Genomic DNA, 21,427 nt, shown 5'->3' with positions numbered 1-21,427 from the left:
GCTCTGTTAAACATTATTTGGGAAATATTTAAAAAATGTATAAATAAATAAATAAATCAAAGCATTACTAGATGAATTCATATCAAAGAAAAACAGCATGTCTGTAATATGGGAATATATTTTGGTTTTAAAGTCACAGACACCAAACAAAAACAGGTCATTTGTTAGAGCTGTTGCAGAATTATTGCCACAGCACAAGGAAATACAACTATAGCTAAAAAAGCATCACAGACGGTTATAGACAATTTTTAAGGATGTAAACAAAAACAATAGTCCCAATGTATTTCCTGTTTTACATTTTTCATTTCTATAGATTCCGAAAATCCAAAAAGAGCCACATATTTTTGAATAATGTTATGGTAGCAGTTTTAACAGTAAGTTACGATTGAATTGCCTTCAGTTACAGTTATAAAATAGTTTAAACCACATTAAAATGGTCTGTATGAGGAGTGACCATGCTAAAAAGTCAACTGAAAGTATCACCAGTGACACTCAATCTGGTAGCTAGCAACGGCAAAGTATAACTTCAGCGTTGTTTGCAGCTGTTACACCATATGTAAAAACACCACGAAGGCACCAGGAGATAACTTACACCATAACTCACTACTAAAAATGTGTGTTTCATTTCTGAATATATATAAACAAACCTGAACAAAAATTGGAGTTAATATCTTTTCAGTTCCTTTTTTTAACTAACACTCACTGCAGTAAAAAACTACGAATATCGAGCTGAAGCTTGACCACAGAATTAAATCGCAAATCAAATAAAAATCACAATATCTATTTAAAAAGAAAATTCTATTAGATATTTTCCCCAAATCGCACAGTCCTATAAGCTCCATGCAGGTTCACAAATATATTTGTAGCAACTCCAGTACCTGTAAAGTGGAAGATCTTGACGCACTGGTCTCAGTCAGCGCAGCGCTTCCTGGAATACTCGACACAATGAACCCAGTTCCATTGGGAAGTGGCTGCCGCACAACCACCTTCCCTTTCCTAGTCTCTGCCAGAAACAGACTGTACCAGTAGGCATCGCTCGAGATGAGAGTTGAATCAGCAATGGTGGACGAGTTCCTCTGGCTGGCAATGCTGTTCCTTCCTTGGGGAGCTGCTTGTGAGGGTTTGGGCTCCTGACATTTCAGCACGATGATGACCAGGATGGTGATGAGCAGGAGAAACAAGACTGAACCCAAACCGATCAGCAAATACAAGTTTAAATCGGTGATCAGGTCAAATTCGATTGGAACCTCTGTGGTTTCGGTTAACTGCGTGACCACCTGCTCCACTGTGGAGATCTTGATGGTCACTGTGGCGGATCGAGGAGGTTCTCCGTTGTCTCTGGCTATGATGACCAGGTGCTGATCTCGGGGGTCTCTGTAACTAAACATCCTGGTGGTTCGGATCTCGCCGTTGTACTGGTCAAGGCTGAATAGAGGGGTGTCGGTGATCTGGAGAAACTGATATGTTATGCGAGAGTTCTGCATGGAGTCAGCATCCAACGCAATGACTTTGGTGACCAGAGATCCTTTTTCACTTGACCTTGGGATTTTTTGCTCGATGACTGTGCCTTGTGGACGCCATGGGGAAACTATGAGAGGAGTGTTGTCATTTTGGTCAATAAGGATGATGTGAACTGTTACGTTACTGCTGAGAGGAGGGAGACCTGAATCTCTGGCTTCGATGTGGAACAGAAACTCCTTCTCTCTTTCATAGTCGAACGTTCGTAAAGCGTAGAGGTTGCCGTTTTCAGGATTGATGGAGAAGAGCATGGACATTGACGTGTTGGCTATTTCCTTTTCTATTATAAAGTATACAAGATATTGATTCTCATGCAAATCTGGATCACGAGCGGTTAGGGAGGCTAGCAGTGCACCCGGTTCGTTGTTTTCCATTAGATGAATGGTGTAGATGGACCGAGGGAATGTTGGAGCATTGTCATTGATGTCTTGAATTGTAACACTAATCGTTTCATTATCAGTCAAAGGAGGGGTTCCTTTATCAGTTGCATGAAGTGTGATGTCATATTTGTTGATTTGCTCACGGTCAAGCGCTTCAATGAGTATTAACGCAAAAAAGTCTTCAGATGACTTATTAAGAGCAAAAGGTAACATTAAAGCATTGGGAATGGAGAGAACAATCTTCCCATTATCTCCAGAATCCCTATCACTCACACTGATAACAGCGATGACTGTTCCTACAGGAGCATTTTCTTTAATCGAACTTTGAAATGATTTAATGGTAATCTCAGGTTGGTTGTCGTTCAAATCGGTGATGAACACCAATATTTTACACTGACCAGAAAGCGGATTAACCGCTTTGTCCTTGGCTTCAACGTACATCTCAAAACTTCTGACTTCTTCAAAATCAATCACGTCTTTGACTCGTATTTCTCCATTGTTGGGATCCAGCGAGAACTTTTCTTGCGTTTTCTCGGATGTGTATAATGTAAAAGAGTATGTTATTTCAGAATTGAGGCCATCATCTAAATCGGTGGCGTTCAGATGCATAATCAGCGTCCCAATTGGTGCATTTTCAATGAGGTCAACCGAATAAACCTGTCGGTCAAACTGAGGGGCGTTGTCATTGACATCCAGCACTTGAATGATGATACTGGCCGTTCCTGAGCGCGCAGGTGTGCCGCCGTCAACAGCAGTGAGCGTCAGTGTATGAAGGGCTTGTTTTTCTCTGTCCAAACTCGCTTTTAGCACCAGGTCTACATATTTAGTCCCGTCACTTCCAGACTGGATTTCGATAGTAAACTCATCACTTTCACTGAGATAATAGGTCTCTATTGAGTTCTCTCCTACATCAGCATCCACCGCGTTTGTAAGAGAAAATCTCTCTCCGGGTGTTGCTGATTCTGAAATATCGAGCGGTATCCTCTCCCTCCTAAACTGAGGCGCGTTGTCATTGATGTCCATTATTTCTAACTCGATGTTAAATATGCGTACTGGATTCTCGATTATCACATCCATCTTGAGGAAGCAAAATGATGATGTTTTGGCCGGGCATAAATATTCCCGGTCAATTTCCTCAGCGATGAACAGTTCTCCGGTGTCTTTATTTATATCTAGGTATTTCTTGCTATGAATATAATCCAGCTTTACCTTGCGCTCCAACAGGCTGTGCGCGTCCAGGCCCAAATCCGCGGCGATATTTGCGATCACGGAGCCCACTGGAATCTCCTCCGGGATGGAGTATCTGGTTACTGCCGAGGCGAGACTCCACACCGCGGAGAGGACGACCAAGCCGATACGGCATCTTCTCCTTGGAGCCATTGCAATGTTTTCTCGGTCTTTTACAAGAAATATAGCAGTGTGTTTAAAGGCGAATGGAGTATTTGGATTCTCAAAAGCGCCCAGCAGAGCATCGCCATAGCGCCGTGCCGTGGATCCCGCCCGCTGATCAGATTCAGTCTCTGTCCAACAGCACAGTGGATGCAGAGCATGGAGATTGTGCTTGTGTGCGCCTTAAAGTGAACAGCAACAGTGCAGCGACATCGTGTTTACAATGAAAATGTTTCAAGAAACATAAAAGATTTTTTTTTTCTGAACCTCAATATCGAAACGACTTTTTTAGTTAGATATTATAAATATTATTTGTAACAAATACATTTACTAATGAAAAAAATACTTATTTTATTATTATTTTTATTTCATTCCTAAAATCACAGAGGTGTAAATAAATTGTAATGTTGTATTGTAAATATGTATTATATGTACATATATATTTACTATTAAATATTTATTGTATTTACTGAGTGAAGTATTTATACATATGGGTTTGTGTTTTTATTTCAGCTATTTCCAAAGAAATAGTTTTCATTGTTTTTAGTTTAACAGTGACTAAAATAAATATTCTTATTAGTTAATTATTTGTTTATTTGTCAAGTTAAATAAATTCTAATAGCGTTCTTTACTCTGTATATTTTGAAGCAAAGAAAAATTAACAATTTACAGCAAAAATATGAAGTAAACATTAATGACTTCTTAGGGATTTTAAATTCAGTGCTATTGAACATGAATAATAGTAACAACAAGAAGAAAAATAAGATTTTTGTAAGGTACCACTTTATTTTGACGATCCCTTTAACATATTTTGTTGATCTCTAAGTTATATCGCCACTACCTGCCAATGTCAATGACATGTACTTGCAAAGTTTCTTATAGTCAGGAGAATATCTGTTGGTGAAGCAGTGTCAGCAGATATATATATATATATATATATATATATATATATATATATATATATAATATATATATATATATATATATATATATATATATATATATATATATATATATATATATATTGTAGCGAGGCAGAGGGAAAACACAAACACCGTAGATAATGTTACAAACAATGCCCCGGAGGGTGCCTTTATTTACAAGTGATATTGGGGTGAATGAGTGCTCTTCTTAAAGGTGCGTGCTCAAGTGCTCCGGGGAGATGGTGAAGGCTGGTGAGAAGTAGAGTGTTGGATCGGTCACGAGCTGGACTCGGCTGTGGGAGAGACAGAGAGAGACAAGCGTTAGCGCAGGGAGTCATGTCAAATGAAGCTCACTTCCGTCTGTGTGGGGCTGGCTTATATCTCTCCCTGGCTGATGAGGTCCAGCTGTGGGCGATCCGAGGTTGATGAGAGATCCAGCTGGTGTGGATTTGTGCCCAGGGCGACGTGGTATTACATGGCTCGCTACATTCCCCCCCCCTTAGCGTCGTCCTGGTCCTGGGTGTCCTGCGAAGGAAGAGCAGTGTATTGAGAGGGGGGGTAGAATGTTTCGACAGACCTGCCCATCCTGACCAGAGCCGTGAGAGTCCGTCTGCGTTTCCGTGGGAGGCCCCGGCTCGATGTTGTACGTCGAAGTTGAAATCCTGGAGCGACAGGAACCACCTGGTGACCCGAGCGTTGTTGTTCTTCGCTGTCGCCATCCATTGTAGCGGGGCGTGGTCGGTCACCAGAGTGAATTTCCTGCCAAGGAGATAGTACCTTAGCTCCAGGATTGCCCACTTGATCGCCAGGGCCTCCTTCTCCACCGTTGCGTAGCGGGTCTCTGCGGGGGTCAGCTTCCGACTCACGTACATTATGGGATGTTCTTCATCGCCGTGGACCTGGGAGAGGACCGCGCCCAGGCCCGAGTCGGAAGCATCCGTCTGTAGAATGAAGGGGCAGCCGAAGTCAGGTGCGTGCAGTACCGGTGAGGACGTGAGGGACTTCTTTAGGGCTCGGAACGCATCGTCGGCTTCCTTGGTCCATCTTATCCTCTCCGGCTGCCCCTTTCTGGTCAGGTCTGTCAAAGGGCTGGCTATGGATGAGAAGTTAGGTATGAAACATCTATAGTAGCCCGCTAACCCCAGAAATGCACGTACCTGGGTCTTTGTGGTGGGTTGTGGAGTTTCCTGTAGTGCCTTGACCTTGTTTTGCTGTGGCTGTATGAGACCTCGTCCAATGTGGAACCCGAGGTATCTGGCTTCGGCTAGACCCAGGTGGCATTTCTTGGGATTAGCTGTGAGCCCAGCCCGTCGAAGATCTAAGAGCACCCTCCGTAACCGGGATAGGTGTTCTTCCCATGTCTCTGAGTGGACGATGAGGTCGTCCAGGTAGGCTGCTGCATATGGCTGGTGGGGCCTCAGCAGGATGTCCATCATTCTTTGGAATGTGGCTGGGGCCCCGTGGAGCCCGAAGGGAAGAACCCGGTATTGCCAGTGCCCACCGGGTGTGGAGAAGGCGGTTTTCTCCTTGGCGTCTTCACTGAGTGGTAACTGCCAGTAGCCTTTGGTGAGGTCGATGGTGGAGATAAATCGGGCTCCACCCAGCCTATCCAGCAGCTCGTCCACCCGAGGCATGGGGTATCCGTCGAACTTGGAGATCTCGTTGAGTTTCCTGAAGTCGTTGCAGAAACGGAGGGTGCCATCGGGTTTGGGGACCATCACTATTGGGCTGGACCACGGGCTACGGGATGGTTCGATGATGCCTAACCTTCTCATCTTCTGGATCTCCTCGTCGATAGCCAGCCTGCGAGCCTCTGGAACTCGATAAGGCCTTTGCCGGACGATGGTGCCAGGAGGAGTGATAATGTTGTGTTGGATGATGGAGGTTCGGCCCGGTTTCTCCGAGAACACATCCTTGAACTGACCAACCAAGGCTTGCAGCTCCGCCTTCTGGTTTGGTGAGAGTTGCTCACCAATGTGGACAACGGGAAGAGTTTCTTCAGCGAAGGCAACGAGATGACCTGGAGCTGCAACCCACTTCTTCATAAGATTTATGTGGTAGAGTTGTTCTTCCCGTCTTCGTCCCGGCTGACGGACTCGATAATTTACCGGCCCTACCCTTTCTACCACGGTGTATGGTCCCTTCCAGGATGCGAGGAACTTCGACGTTGTGGTAGGTATGAGTATCATCACCTTGTCCCCTGGGTGGAACTCTCTGGGTTGGGCGGGCCGGTTATACAATCTCTGCTGGGCGCGCTGGGCTTCGGTCAGGTGTTGTTTGACGATGGGCATGATTTTGTCGATGCGTTCTCTCATGTCCCGTACGTGTTCAATCACCGACCGCTGGGGGGCTGGTTCCTGTTCCCAGGCTTGACGAGCCACATCCAATAGGCCTCGGGGTTGGCGGCCAAACAGCAGTTCGAAGGGGGTAAATCCTGTGGAGGCCTGGGGGACTTCCCTGATACCGAATAACACGTACGGGATCATGAGGTCCCAGTCGCGCCCGTCCTCTGCCACCACCCGTCGGAGCATCTGCTTCAGAGTCTTGTTAAAGCGCTCGACAAGGCCGTCCGTCTGTGGATGATATACAGAGGTTTTTAGCTGTTTTACCTTGAGTAGGTGACAGAGGTCTGCCATCAACCGGGACATGAAGGGGGTGCCCTGGTCGGTCAGTATCTCCGTTGGGATTCCCACTCGACTGCATAGCAGAAACAGCTCCTTCGCGATGGCCGATGACGTGGCTTTCCTCAGGGGAATCGCTTCAGGGTATCTGGTGGCATAATCGAGGATAACAAGGATGTGCTCATGTCCCCGGGCCGACTTCGGCAAAGGCCCTACCAAGTCCATACCAATTCGGGTGAAGGGCACATCGATGATGGGTAGCGGTATTAGAGGGCTGGGGGGTGGTCGTTGGGGAGACGTTCTCTGGCAGATGTCACATGCCTGGCAATACCTCTTTACTTCCCCGTCTAGCCCCGGCCAATGGAAACGGTCGCGGATCCTTTTCACCGTGTTGGCCGCTCCCAGATGTCCCGCCATCGGGTGGGTATGTGCCAGTTCTAAGACCGTCTCCCTCTTGGTCCTCGGAACGACCAGTAGTGTCTTCTTTTCCCCCCGCCTCTCTGCGACACAGTACAGCAGACCATTTTCCACAATGAAATGTGGGAGGGGGTGAGGGCTGGGAAGTCGCTCATTTCCGTCGATGATCCGTACTTGTGGCCAACAGTGTTTGAGCGTTTCATCTTCCCTCTGTGCTCTGCCAAAGTCACCTCCTGCGGTTATCTGTTGAAACAGATCAAAGTATAGATTAGCAGATATAGATGACTCACCCCCTCTGTCGCTCTCGGTGGTCATCAGCGCTGGTTTGCGGTCCCGATGAGCCCGTGGCTTGTTCTTCTTCTTTGAACGAGCCGATGGAGCGTGGTGGTGAGTTAGGAGTTCGTCGAACCCCGGCCAGTCTCTGCCCAGTAAGAGGGACACAGGAAGATCTGGAACAACCCCGACTTCGATTCGCCAGCTACCTGGTTTCGCCGCGATGGTTACTCTTCGGGCGGGTACGTGGCGGGTATCACCATGCACACACGTGATCGGAATTCGCCCTTTGCTTTCATGATGGTATTTTAAAGTTTTCGGGTGAACCAGAGTGATGGCGCTTCCTGTGTCTAAGGTGGCCGTTTGTGTTTTTCCCTCTAGCTGGACTTTATGGGTGGGAGCTTCGGGAGGGATATTGCGGTGAACCGCGCACCCTGCTGTCCAGGCCGGGGTCGAGTGCGTCGTCGGCTCGGTGGGCATCGGCTCGTCCATCGGGCTGGGGACCGCTGGTCTGCCGCCTGGTCGCGCTGTGCCCTCCACCGGTCGCCAAGGTGCACTTACCCTCCGGGGTGGCAGAGCCGCTCTCTCCCCATTATCTCGGGCGATGTGAGCTTCAGCCAGCTCGATCGCCTCCACCAGGGTGGCCAGTGACTCAGGATTTCGCATGCTGGTGAGTGTTCGCAAACGTCGGGGTAACGCACGCATCATCTTCTCGATGATCACCTTCTCAGCGACCTGGACCGCCGAGGGATCTCCTCCCAATAACCATAGCCTTCCCAGGCGAGAAAGTTGAGCTGCTTGGGTTCTCACTGGTTGTTTCTCGTCGTAAGACCACTGGGAAAACTGTTGGGCTGCGCTGATTGTGGATAGCCCCATTCTGGCTAATATTTCCTTTTTTAACGCTTTGTAATCTTCATTTTTAGGTGTCTCTAGTGAAAAATATGCTCGTTGCGCTTCTCCTGTGAGAAACGGAGCCAACATTCTCGCCCAGTTTTCTTTTAGCCAGCCTTCTCTCTCGGCAATAACCTCAAAGGTATGTAAATAAGCGTCAATATCATCCAGGTCGCTGAGTTTAGTGAGATGATGATGCGCACTCACTTCGGGAGTCGGATGGTGTCTGGCCGCCTGGCGGAGCTGCTGTTCCAGTCGATCCTGTCTGGCTGTAAGCTGCTCAGAGATGGAATTCTGTTTCCTGGAGATCTCCACTAGGTGGAGCAGTACCTCTTCCACCGACATGGCGACGGGATGTTGACAGCCGAGTAAGAGGAAGCGTGGGAGAGAGAGAGAGCGGATGCCTGTCTGTAACAAACACAGAGAAAAATTCAGCGGTTATTTTCTACTTAATGGTGAGTGTTTCTTCTGAATTTTTCCCTCTGCAATGCCCGCATTCTCCACCAGTTGTAGCGAGGCAGAGGGAAAACACAAACACCGTAGATAATGTTACAAACAATGCCCCGGAGGGTGCCTTTATTTACAAGTGATATTGGGGTGAATGAGTGCTCTTCTTAAAGGTGCGTGCTCAAGTGCTCCGGGGAGATGGTGAAGGCTGGTGAGAAGTAGAGTGTTGGATCGGTCACGAGCTGGACTCGGCTGTGGGAGAGACAGAGAGAGACAAGCGTTAGCGCAGGGAGTCATGTCAAATGAAGCTCACTTCCGTCTGTGTGGGGCTGGCTTATATCTCTCCCTGGCTGATGAGGTCCAGCTGTGGGCGATCCGAGGTTGATGAGAGATCCAGCTGGTGTGGATTTGTGCCCAGGGCGACGTGGTATTACATGGCTCGCTACAATATATATATATATATATATTGTCTTTCTTACAAGCATCAGTATGTGCAATAAAGACCCTCAAAATAAAGTGCTACTTTTTATCATTGGCTATATAATAACAGAAATTGTTGTTGTGCATAAATTTGATGTAAACATTAATTGACCCTCCTGGAAAATTTTTCATCTTTTTCAAATATTTCCCAAGTGCTGTTTACAGATATTTCCTATATTTTTTTCTTTTATATAAAGTTTTATTTATTTTAGTTTGGGTGGAATAAAAGCAGTTTCTTAATATTTTAAACAATTTTAAGGTCAATATTATTAGCTCCTATATATATATATATATATATATATATATATATATATATATATATATATATATATATATATATATATATATATATATATATATTGTTGTCCAATTGTTGTCCAATTTGCTTTAAATTCTACTTGAAGTTGAATACTGGAAAATAATTTGTAAAATAGTATGTACTGTCATCATGGCAAACACAAAACTAAATATTTATTAGAAATTAGTTCTTAAAACTAATATGTTTTAAATTATGTTGAAAAATCCCTCTTAAAGAGCACTTTAACTATGTATAGCATGAATATATGCATGAATTTGTGTTGCCAGCAGCAGGAAACCAGAGGCTGTCCACTAAGGCTGAGGATGGTGCAACAAATTATTGATAGTTGTGTAAATATTGCCAATTTATATATAAAAATATTTGATTTATATATACAATTTTATATAGTAATATACCTGTGCATACACTTGTCAATTTGTATATTTGCAGTCACTACTTATTTCTATTTAAAAACATATTTATTATTTGTTTTTTGGCCTGTCTCTGTATTTCTGTTGCACTGTAGAAGCTCTGTCACAAAAACAAACTGCTCATATGTGTGAACATACCTTATTTTTTATGAGAAGAAAAAAGAAATACCACAGAGGTGTATTCAATAAATTCTAATATTACTTTTTATTCTGTACATTTTGGAAACAAGAGGTATATAAAATTGGATAATATAGCCTATATAAGTTATCAGTTAAAACACCCATCTGTCAAACACTTTTGTTAAGTTTCTGATCACTGAAGATATTTTCAAAAATAAATTCATCAGAGTACTTTTAGGTGCTATTTGTTGTGAAATTTATGAAAGAAAATCATACACAGCACATATGCTCCAACTAAAATATACAGTGAACTACAGGTAAAAAAAAAAAAAAAAAAAACATTATAAATATCATTTGAAAAAATCATTTGTTATTATGGCGTCTTCATGAAGGGTATTGTTTGGCTTTTTCTTTTTGCCAAACGTTGAGAATGAGTTGTAGACCTCAATGTCCCCATTGTTAGCCAGTTTGAGTGTACAGAGTGCTGATGGAGTTCCAGGAATATAAACATTATGCTGATAGTCTGCTGATGGATGAACTGACTCCTGCTGGTTATATCGTGTCCATGAGCGATTTGGAAAACCCCCAGCCTTGGGTGAGGTCTTAAAATCTGTTGGAAATAGCACAAAAAGTCAGTTTAATCACTAGAAACCTACGTTAAAATTTGGTGTTTTTTTCTGAGAATTCCTTTAAAGGGGATGTTTTATGCTCCCCTCCAAAAAAAACATCTCTAAATAAAATTGTGCAAGCCATCAGACTCAAAACTATTTATTTAACCATCAAATATTTATATACACACATTTAGACCATAAATATTTGATATTGACATTGTAATGTCTGCTAAATTGGTAAATGACCTCTAGTTGCAATACAATTTGCGTTATCTATTTAACTAATTAAGTTTGGTGCACCCGGACAGAGGCAAGCGCATTGCTCTGCTTGTGCGCGCATATTGTCATTCTTACATTAAAAATAACAAACTTGCAAGCGGAAAAGACAAGATATGGGAACGGCCGCTGCTGTAGTTAATCCGGTGTGAGCGTGTATTAGCTTCGGTGAACATACTTAGTACCTTAAACTAGCGCACAAGTGGCAACTTGTCATAACTTTTCCGTGCAACAGAAATGCGGCTTTTTACAATTAATTAACTGTGACGAATTAAAGCGCAGTTAATAGTGAAATCAGCTAATTGTTGCATCCCTATTTATGATAAATATATTTTTATGTCTTGGTCACACTATTTGGAGGGCCAGAACAAATTGCCTCGGGGGCCAGGTTCGGCCCGTGGGCCGCCAATTAAATAGCCCTGCACTAGAGTTTGAGCTAGCAAAAATCTGTTGTAGGGCGCTGTGAAAAGAGGCAGGATTAAACAAGATGATTAGACATTAAAAATAGCAAGCGATTGGTCCATGTTTTAAATTTCTGTCCAGAGAGGTCATGTTTTGATCTTCGATTGGTCTCACGCCAGCATGTGATGCCATATCGCAGGTCAGAGTTCACCAAGCTTGAACTTTCCAACACAGCGAACTGTGAAACTTGTTGCACGAGCGTGCATATTAATAGAGGTCTATGGGGAGAAAAGTGCAGTGTGACCGTAGCTTCATGGAAGAGCAATTGGAAGACAAGTAATCTCTGGCCCAAAAGAGCCACAGGATGACCACCAAGAATATTTTTTTTCATGGATGATATTTGTTAGTATTTTTTTGTGTATTTGTGGTAACATAAGCAATATGAAATACACAATACAGTAATTAGGCAAGCAAGATTGCACTTTGCATGTAATACAGTTGTAGACAAATAAATGCACTGTGTAAATACAAACGTTCATTTTTTTTCCTCTGACTATGACTATTGACTCTTCTCAACAAATATCAGATTTTTTAAACCTTAAATTCCATGGTTGACTGTCATGGTGAAAAAACACCTAATGATTTTAAGCAGTGTGGCTCACACGATGACAAATACACTTTATGTTTTGAGAGCCTTGGCCAAATTACTGATCATAACTATGTTTTAACGCATAAATTAAATGTTTTTGGGGAGTAACTACATTTTGCAGATATGCATTAAAGCTCTGAAGTTCCAGCAAACCGTTTTGACATTTGCACTCCCAGTTTAGAGAATGTGAAGTCTGTTTTGAAAAGTGTGCAATTGAGAAAAACTGCAATAAATGAATTGTGCCTGAGAACATGAAGACTGTTTAGGAGTGCAGCCACTTAAGACAATTCTGGGAAGTAATAATTCCAAAACACTGTGATGACAGATTTTTATATCAGAAAGACCAAACAATATTTCAGAGTTTTTGCAATGTGGTCAATCTGCTGCTTTGTCAATTACAGTTTCTCTCAGTCGCTTTAGAGTATTTCTCAGAACTGAAATTTGCAAAACAGTAAGTGCATTTCTCAAAACAATGTGTCCAAATAGCAAAACACCATGGATTCCTTGCAAAAGCCAATCTCCTGCTCAAAATCCTTGGTTCAACCCTCAAAACTACATTTCTGTGTCAATGAACATGTTAGTGCCTTCAGAATGACAGGTCCTTGTGTCATTGTGTATGGAAAAGACAGTCAGATTACTTTGTCATGTTGTCAATAACAGTGTACTCTGGAGGGCTGTTCTGACGTAAACTATGGCAATATTGTTTTTTGGCTGTTTGTGCTGTAATTTGTTGACAGATCTTGTCATTGTGGCACAGAAAGGAAAAGACAGCACTGCATAGCACAAAAAAAAAAAAAGTAGAAATGTGAACATAGGGTAATCTCTTTTTAAACCTTCATTAGAAAAAGTCAAGTATAATCTTGAAGAAATTTACCAATTGTAGAAAGATTTAAAAATAATACCATATTGGAAATAATATAAATACAAAAAATGCATTCCTAATGCAGATTTCTGTGAAGGAGTGTCAAACCGCTGCTTTAGAGATTTCATACTGATCTTGAAAGTTTCTAATTGTTAGGAATAGATGGTTTCTGTTTGGTTAGCCTAGCTAAAACAATGGAGTTTGGGCTGCTTGAATGACATGTGTGTGTTTTAACTGTTTTGAAAAATGTTGGGGAAAATTTGTCAATCCAATGAAAAAGAGTTTACACATTTGCAAGACCTGTCTTCTGCTCTGCTGGGATAGTGATAATGAAAATGAAAAGCAAACAAGAAAAACTGTAAATGTTATGGGGGTGAGACTCAACAGAGACCAAAATAATACATTTTGATAAACATGACATAATCAATTGGTAATGTAGGAAACAGCAGAGAATTGCACATAATCATTTGCACAAATGTACAAAAGCATTTGTATTTTGTTCAAAGTAATGAAAAACTGCTGTTCTGATGTGCACAAGTGACACAATGATGTGAAGATTAAACAGGTAGTTTGGAGAACTTCAATTCTGATCTGAGAAATGGACCAAAGTGACTGTAAAACTGTATTGCTGTCCCATTGCACCTATTTTTGTTATTATGTGGAAATAAAATAACACAATTTTTTTATCTGCATGCTGAAATTTATTCGGTAAATTAAAGGTTTTGCATATTTTTTTGTAGTGCACATACATTTTTTAACGCATTTCCATCAAGAATTTTTAATGCTCATAATCCAAAATAAACATAAAAATAGAATGGAAACATAGATAACTTTAACCACATAACTCTTTCAGCATGTTAGCAAGCACATTTAGAAAGGATGTTTGGAAATGTTCACAATATATTAAGTGACATTCTTGTTTGCGATATAAAATTACAGTAAGACTCATTTGTATCTTTCAAAAACTCTAACTCTAATTTTCATTGATTAAACAGTTCAGTCTGAAATATATTTACCGCAATCATATAACACTTTACCGACATTCTTAGGCACATTTCCATTAAAAATTAAATTCAGCCATAGTGACTTGGATTCATGCATTTATTTATGATTAATGGGGATTAAAAAAAGTTGTGGCTGGATTTTTACCATCATAGACTGGTTGTTTACGTGCACTTTGAACCCACACCTGTGTTCAAACACCATATAACAGTGAAATTGGCATAACAGGACCTCTTTAAAATAAATGTTTTAGGGATGATGAATATTTTACCATGTATGTGATTCCCCCAGGTCCAGTACTGTGGGACAGAGGTGTAGGAGTAGTTGTCTGAGTCCTGGATCAGTCTGCGCTGCAATGTTCTACCTGTGTTTAATGGAGTATTACTAGAAAAACAAAAACATGGACAGGTAAGAGGCTTTGTGAATGTGAGCAAAAGATAGACAGAGAGAGCGAGAGATGGAATCAGCTTTTACTGTAATCACCTTCTATACGTGTAATTCAGCTGGTTCTTGGTGAGCGTTCGGTCTCTGTTTGCCTGTTTGAACTGCAAAGCAAGAAAAAGGTTTAAAATATTTACTTTAGTTACATGTTAGAGGTTCAAGAATGTACTACAAACATAATGTCTGTGCCAAAAAATGGGAAATACCTCAGAATACATCAAAAAACAGTCACTAATGCATTTTATTAATTCATCGCATTGTTGCAGTACACCTACCATATGGAGCAGTGACAACAATGCATTTGTTTATTTGATGGTTTATTTATGAACTGTGCATTAGGAATTTTAAGGTCTAGTTCACAGAATAAAAGAATAGGAGAAAGAAGCAAAGGGGAAATGGCACAATAAAACAAACAATGCTGTTTGATCAGTTCTTTTCAGTGCTGTTCAACACATGTATAATAATAATAATAGTTGTTGATATTATTGTTATTTCATTGTTTTGTAATTATTTAATTTTAAATGTATATGATTTATAACTTAAAATCTATTTTAATATTAATAAAAGTATTATTGTTATTGTTAATTTGATTTAACTTTATATATAATGGCAATAATAATGGGGTAGCACAGTTGCCTCACAGCAAGAAGGTTGTTGGTTCAAGCCACAGCTGGCTCAGTTGGCATTTCTGTGTGGAGTTTGCATGTTTTCCCTGTGTTCATGTGGGTTTCCTCCGGGTACTCCGGTTTACCCCACAAGTCCAAAGACGTGCTGTAGGGGAATTGGGTGAGCTAAATTGTCCGTAGTGTAGTGTGTGTGAATGAGAGTGTATGGATGTTGCTCAGTGATGGGTTGCAGCCGGAAGGGCATACACTGCATAAAACATATGCTGGATAAGTTGGTGGTTCATTCTGCTGTGGCGACCTCTGATTAATAAAGGAACTAAGCTGAAAAGAAAATGAATGTATCACAATAATATTCATTTATTCATTTTCCTTCAGCCTAGACTTTTATTTTTCATGGGTCACCACAGCGAAATGAACCGCCAACTATTTCAGCATTTGCTTTACGCAGCAGATGCCCTTGCAGCCATAACTTAGTATTGGAAAACACCCATACACTCTTGCATTCACACACACACACACTCATACACACGCAAACACGGGTGAACATGCAAACTCCACACAGAAATGCCAACTGGCCCTGCCGGGACCTTCTTGCAGTGAGGCGACAGTTGTAACCACTGAGCCACCATGCCACCTTATGATAATAATATTATTAATATAATTATGTTTTATTTTAATTCATATTGTTGATATGTATTTTAATTCAATATCATTGTATTTTATTGTTTTATATAATTATAATTATTAATATTAATATTATTGTTATATATCAATATTTGATTTAACTTTAATTATATTGTTTAAATTCTGTTGTTATTGATTATTATTATGTTGTATTGTTATTATATAATAGTACATTTAATATTACTAATACTTTTATTATTATATTAAAATATATTATAGTTTTACATTGGTACAATTAGTAATGTAAATAACATTGTTTAAATTAACATGCATTATTTCTACTTAATTTATATTATTAATAATATGAAATATTATATTTATATTGTGCGTCGCGGTGGCACAGTGGTTTTTTTGGTTATGTTTGGTAAAATGTCTCAGTGAACCAAATTTATATTAAATAAACAGAGAGTGGTTTGCTTTCCTGCACCTATTAATGGATGACCATGAAAGACTGCACATATGTTTTATTTTACTGTTTAACTTCCATGTGCGAGCTAGTGTATAATAAAATACAAACAAGGCATCTTGTTTTACAGACACCTACAAATGCCTTTTTCAAAGAAACTTGTTTTGTAAACATTTAGACTGTCTTTTGGTGCTTTAGATTTGCTGTTATTAAACAGATGAATGAATATTGTTGCCGCAAACTTGCATTCACAATGGTATGAACCCTTATAGTGGTGGTGTTGAAGTTATCTATAATTTTAATTATTAATATTATTTAAGATAGAGATCAGAGCAAACTATTTGATAACTATTAAAGGGCAGACCCCCATCTTGTTTTGATGTCCTTCAGGGGGGATCAAGCGTAAATTAGGTGGGTCAGACCCCCCAAACCGCCCTGTAATTCGCCCCCTGGTTGCAGTTGGAAGGGCATCCGCTGCGTAAAACATTTGCTGGATAAGTTGGTGGTTCATTTAACTGTGGTGACCCCTGATTAATAAAGGGACTAAGCAGAAAAAAGAAAATTAATGAATGAATATTCATATTGCATTTATTAAGAAATCTTGTTTACTAATATTTAGTAATTATCTACTTTTACAATTCATATCATTACCTTATGTTCTTCTTCTTCTTCTTCTTCTTCTTCTTATTATTATTATTATTATTATTATTGTTGTTGTTATTATTATTGTTGTTGTTATTGTTATTGTTGTTGTTGTTGTTTAGTTCTTACTTGTTTTTAATTTTTTAATAAATACCAGTTTCTGGGTTGATTATAAAGCACAAAAATATCTGGAGTCTCCCTCTAGTGGTTACTCCGTTGATCTTGCTTTTTTGATTGATTGATTGATTGATTGATTGATTGATTGATTGATTGATTGATTGATTGATTGATTACTTGCCTCGTTTGGGGAGGTCGTCCCATTTCTTGTACTAATACTGTGGCTGCCTGAGCTCCAGGTCAGGGTTTTGTTTTCAATCTCCTTAATGTTGTTTCGAGAAGATGTTCCTGTCGGACTACAGGGCTTGAGAAACATGAAGTCACTTTTCGACGACTCTGGAGTTAAACACATTTTATAGCAGTAATTTGGGCCCATTGGGTTGTTCGCGTTGAATTGATCCCGTTTAATGGATCCCGGTGATATGTGAATGTTTAGGTTCGACTTTTTAATGACTTCGCTCTCGGAGTCCTTCGTATGAAACCCACAGCACGAGTTACCGTCCTTGCATCCCTTGATTGAAGCCAGGACAATAATAGCCACGAGAAATGTGAATGAAACTGCGCCCAGAGACACGATTAAATACAGCGTTAGGTTTGACCGGTAGTGAGGGCTGAGCGCGAGGTCACCAAAATCAGGCGAGGATTCTGGCGCACTGTCAACAACTGACAACATGATGGAGGCCGTGGCCGAGAGCGGCGGCTGACCGTTGTCCTTGACCAAAACCACCAGCCTGTGTCTCCTGGGGTCGTTGTCCATCAACCGGCGAATTGTCCTGATCTCTCCAGTGTACAAGGCAACGCTAAACAAACTAGCATCTGTAGCCTGGAGGACTTCATAAAACAGACGCGAGTTTTGCCCCGCGTCCGCGTCCATGGCGGTGATTTTCGCCACCAGGTATCCGGCGTCAACATATCGAGGGACAACCACAACCGCTGCAGTGTCGTTCTCAGGCATCGGGGACACAATGACCGGAGGGTTGTCATTCTGGTCCAAAACAAACACGTTCACGGTTACATTCGCGCGCAGAGGCGGGAAACCTGCGTCTTCTGCTTGAACCACGATTTGAAAGTTTCTAAGCTGCTCGTGGTCGAATGAGCGCAGCGCGTAAATGTTGCCGTTGTCTGAGTTGATGGACACGTAGGTGGACACTGGCATCCCGTGTATATCGTTCTCCAGAATTGAATAGGATAAGTAGGAATTCTGGTCCGCGTCCGCGTCTTGCGCGGTGATGGTGCAGATGGATGCTCCTGGTGCGTTGTTTTCGGTCAGGTAGACCGTGTAGGAGGGCTGCTTGAAACGCGGCGCGTTATCGTTGATATCTGACACTTGTACTAAAATAGTTTTCCGCGTAAAAAGAGGCGGTGAGCCCATATCACGCGCAGTAAGAGTGATGTTATACTCTGAAATGCTCTCTCTGTCTAGAAAATCGCATGTAACCAATGTATAATAATTTTTAAAAGAAGAATGAAGTTGAAAGGGGACATGATGTGGAATTTCACAGTCCACATTCCCGTTTTCTCCAGAATCCTTATCCATGACGCTGATGACGGCGATCACTGTGCCGGGGGGCGCGTCTTCTTGGACTGGCGTAGATACAGATGTGAGAATCACTTCTGGAAGATTGTCGTTGACGTCTATGATGTTCACCATAACTTTGCAGTGCACCGCTACAGCGGACGGTCCCTTGTCTTTGGCTTGCACGTAAATCTCATGCATTCGTGCCTTTTCATAATCTATAAGTCCCTTTACTTTGATTTCTCCAGTCCGAGAGTCCACGCTAAACAGCTCGCGCACTCTCATGGGCGCGTGGCCGCTAAAAGAGTACGTGATCTCCCCGTTGGGTCCTTCATCGAGATCGGTGGCGTTAAGTTTTATTACGACTGTTCCCCGTGGTGCGTTTTCAGCCAGCCTTACTTTATAAAAGTTCTGGTCGAACACAGGTGCGTTGTCGTTGGCATCCAGTACAGTTATGTTTATTTGCGCGGTTCCAGATCTCTCTGGCGAGCCGCCGTCCACCGCTGTAAGCACCATAAGGTGAGTTTTCTGCTGCTCCCGGTCCAGTGGGCTTTCCAGGATGAGTTCAGCGAATTTGCTTCCATCGCTTCGCGTTTGGACATCCAGGACAAAGTGTTCGTTTACGCTTAACAAATACGAGCGCAAAGAGTTGTCCGCGACATCAAGATCCTGCGCGCTTTCCAGCGGGAAGCGTGATCCAGGCGCGGCAGATTCAGAGATATCCAGGTTAAACTCGCTCCATGGAAAAACGGGAGAGTTGTCGTTGACGTCAAATATTTCAACTTCCACCCTATACAGTTCCAAAGGGTTTTCGATCACAACCTGGAGGTGGAATGAACAATATGGATTTTGTTCGCACAACTCCTCTCGATCGATTCTTTCATTGACAAACAAAACCCCGTTTTCTAAATTTACCTCTAAATATTGTCTTTTTGCGCCCGAGACTATTCTGAATCGTCGGACTGAAAGTTTGTTAGTGTCTAGTCCCAGATCCTCCGCGATATTTCCAACAAATGCCCCGTGCTCCAGTTCCTCGGGGATCGTGTAACGAATCTGTGCCAGAACTACATCCATCAGAGATGCGATGAGCGCCAGGCAGGTTACCTGCCTTGTCCACATCCGCTTCTCCATTAAAACAGGCTCCTTTCTAACGCGCGCATTAAGGTGAAAGACCAAACAAAACACGCATAGTTATAGCTTTAAAAAGGTAGATAAATTTAGCAAAAAAAAAAAAAAAAACACTCAAATCAGGAGAGAGAAAGACCACGCTATTGACATTGGACATTGGAGTGGTAAGTCCCTGAACCGCGTACTTTAGCACAAGTGCGCGCGCCTTTGGCCAATGGCACGTGCGCCAGAGTGAGAGAGTGTGCGTGTGTTTGGACGAGGGAGACAGAAAGGGAGGAGGTAAACAGTAAACACTTATTTTTATGCACCCCCCCCCCCCCCCCTGTGTTCTCATTTTCATTGCATTTCTTATTACATTTAATATTAGATTAATTAATGATGTGTCTCCCATTACGCACACGGAAACAAAATAAATAAATGCATAAATAAATAAATTTTATTAAAATGTAATTTAAATATAGAATTATTAACATTTGCCAGCTAGTTGTCATATTTTTTAACAGTTACCAGACTACCTTTAAAACGCTTAATACTATGAATGTAATGTTTATATTTGTAATAAATTAATCCAAAATTAACTGACTTTATATGAGGAATCTGAGGCAACAATTAGGCTGTCATGTTTTAAACTAAGCATCAAAACACAACACAAATGATTGTAGTTTAGAAGCTATCTTTTTTGGGGGCGCTGACACAGAAATCTGCAAAATATTGTTGGTGTCTAAACAATTGGCCAAAATGCAAATAAGTTTCTATATTTTAGTTTTTTAAAATTCAATTAATATTTTAGATTTTTTATTCTCACAACACATGCAAATACAGAAGTGCTCTACAAATATCACAGACCACAGTTTAAATGTGTCAGGGGACCCCCAAAAATGATAAACCTGTCTGGTTTTTAGTTTATTGCTTTTAACATACTAATCAGTTCTTTGTTGCTTAATTATTTTTAGCCTTAATAATCTGATGAACTGCACAATTAAAGTGAAATGAAATAAAACTCTTGCTAGCATGGCATTAAAATAGTTTAATTTAACATTAATTGAGTAATTTGTAATGCTACAATAATATACAAAGAACAAGAACCCATACAACCTGGATATTACAATAACTTAAACTCACCTCTCAGATAATACCGTATGTTATGAGAATTTGCGTTAGCATGTTGTCAAATTGTTGAAGATGTTTTCTAAAATTGTGTTTTTCTAATTGCACGTTTTCTTACCTTGCAGTCTGTTTGAGCTCTCTCAGCTACTGCACAAACTACAAGTTTTTATCAAAATTCATGCTTGCCTACCAGAGCGCACAACAAAGCTAAGTCAAAGACTTTACGGTATTTCAGCATAATTAGTTTCTCTGTAATTCCAGCAGTCTTATCCCTTTCTCATTCTTCCTGCCTTCCCTGACAAGTAAAGAAATTCAGTTTTAAATAAGCACCAAACACAATCTGTCTGTGGAATGAAACAGCAGCAGATGGCATGATCTTCCAAGGGCTCGTGCTCTTTTTAATTAATGTAGTGGGGATTAAAGGGCCGCCGGTCCGGATCATTAGTGAACAGTGGTATTAAAAGGTTTTGTGAGGCATAATCCAGCTGTTCACGATTGGTTGAACAGCAGACTACAGGGTTCCCATGATATTTTTCTGCTTTCCATTACCTTAAGTGCATACTAAATGGCATAGAGCCGAGTCGGAAATAAAGCAACTTAAATCGACCCACCAAACAAACACATTTACTCTCATTAATGGCCAAAAAGAGGACACGAACGTGGAGTGGTGTGGTGTAAACTGTTCTTCATGTTTATTGTCGTTTAGGTCTAGTGGAGTGAAGTTTTAGGTCAGTTTTAAGAAGTGCAACTAAAATTACACTTAAAAAACA

General features: G+C 41.2%; 3 protein-coding genes across 3 annotated transcripts in view; all 3 read right to left on the bottom strand.

Annotated features, from left to right (window-relative positions):
* The window catches only part of pcdh1a2 (protocadherin 1 alpha 2), a 126,635-nt gene extending 123,357 nt beyond the window's left edge, over nucleotides 1-3,278 (bottom strand). Inside the window, exon 1 of the mRNA NM_001024096.2 lies at nucleotides 879-3,278. Coding sequence (NP_001019267.2) covers nucleotides 879-3,278 — 2,400 coding nt within the window. The remainder of the gene's footprint in view (nucleotides 1-878) is intronic.
* pcdh1a1 (protocadherin 1 alpha 1) overlaps nucleotides 1-19,553 on the bottom strand; it is a 142,910-nt gene extending 123,357 nt beyond the window's left edge. The window contains exon 1 of the mRNA NM_001024095.2: nucleotides 17,088-19,553. Within this exon, the coding sequence (NP_001019266.2) occupies nucleotides 17,088-19,553 (2,466 nt within the window). The remainder of the gene's footprint in view (nucleotides 1-17,087) is intronic.
* The window catches only part of fbxw11b (F-box and WD repeat domain containing 11b), a 649,789-nt gene that overhangs the window by 564,661 nt on the left and 63,701 nt on the right, over nucleotides 1-21,427 (bottom strand). The window lies entirely within an intron of this gene.

The sequence above is a fragment of the Danio rerio genome, chromosome 10 (assembly GCF_052040795.2).
Source record: "Danio rerio strain M-AB ecotype USA chromosome 10, GRCz13ab, whole genome shotgun sequence".
Lineage (NCBI taxonomy): Eukaryota > Metazoa > Chordata > Actinopteri > Cypriniformes > Danionidae > Danio > Danio rerio.
The sequence above is the reverse complement of the archived record's forward strand: the minus strand, read 5'-3'. Positions and strand labels throughout refer to the sequence as shown.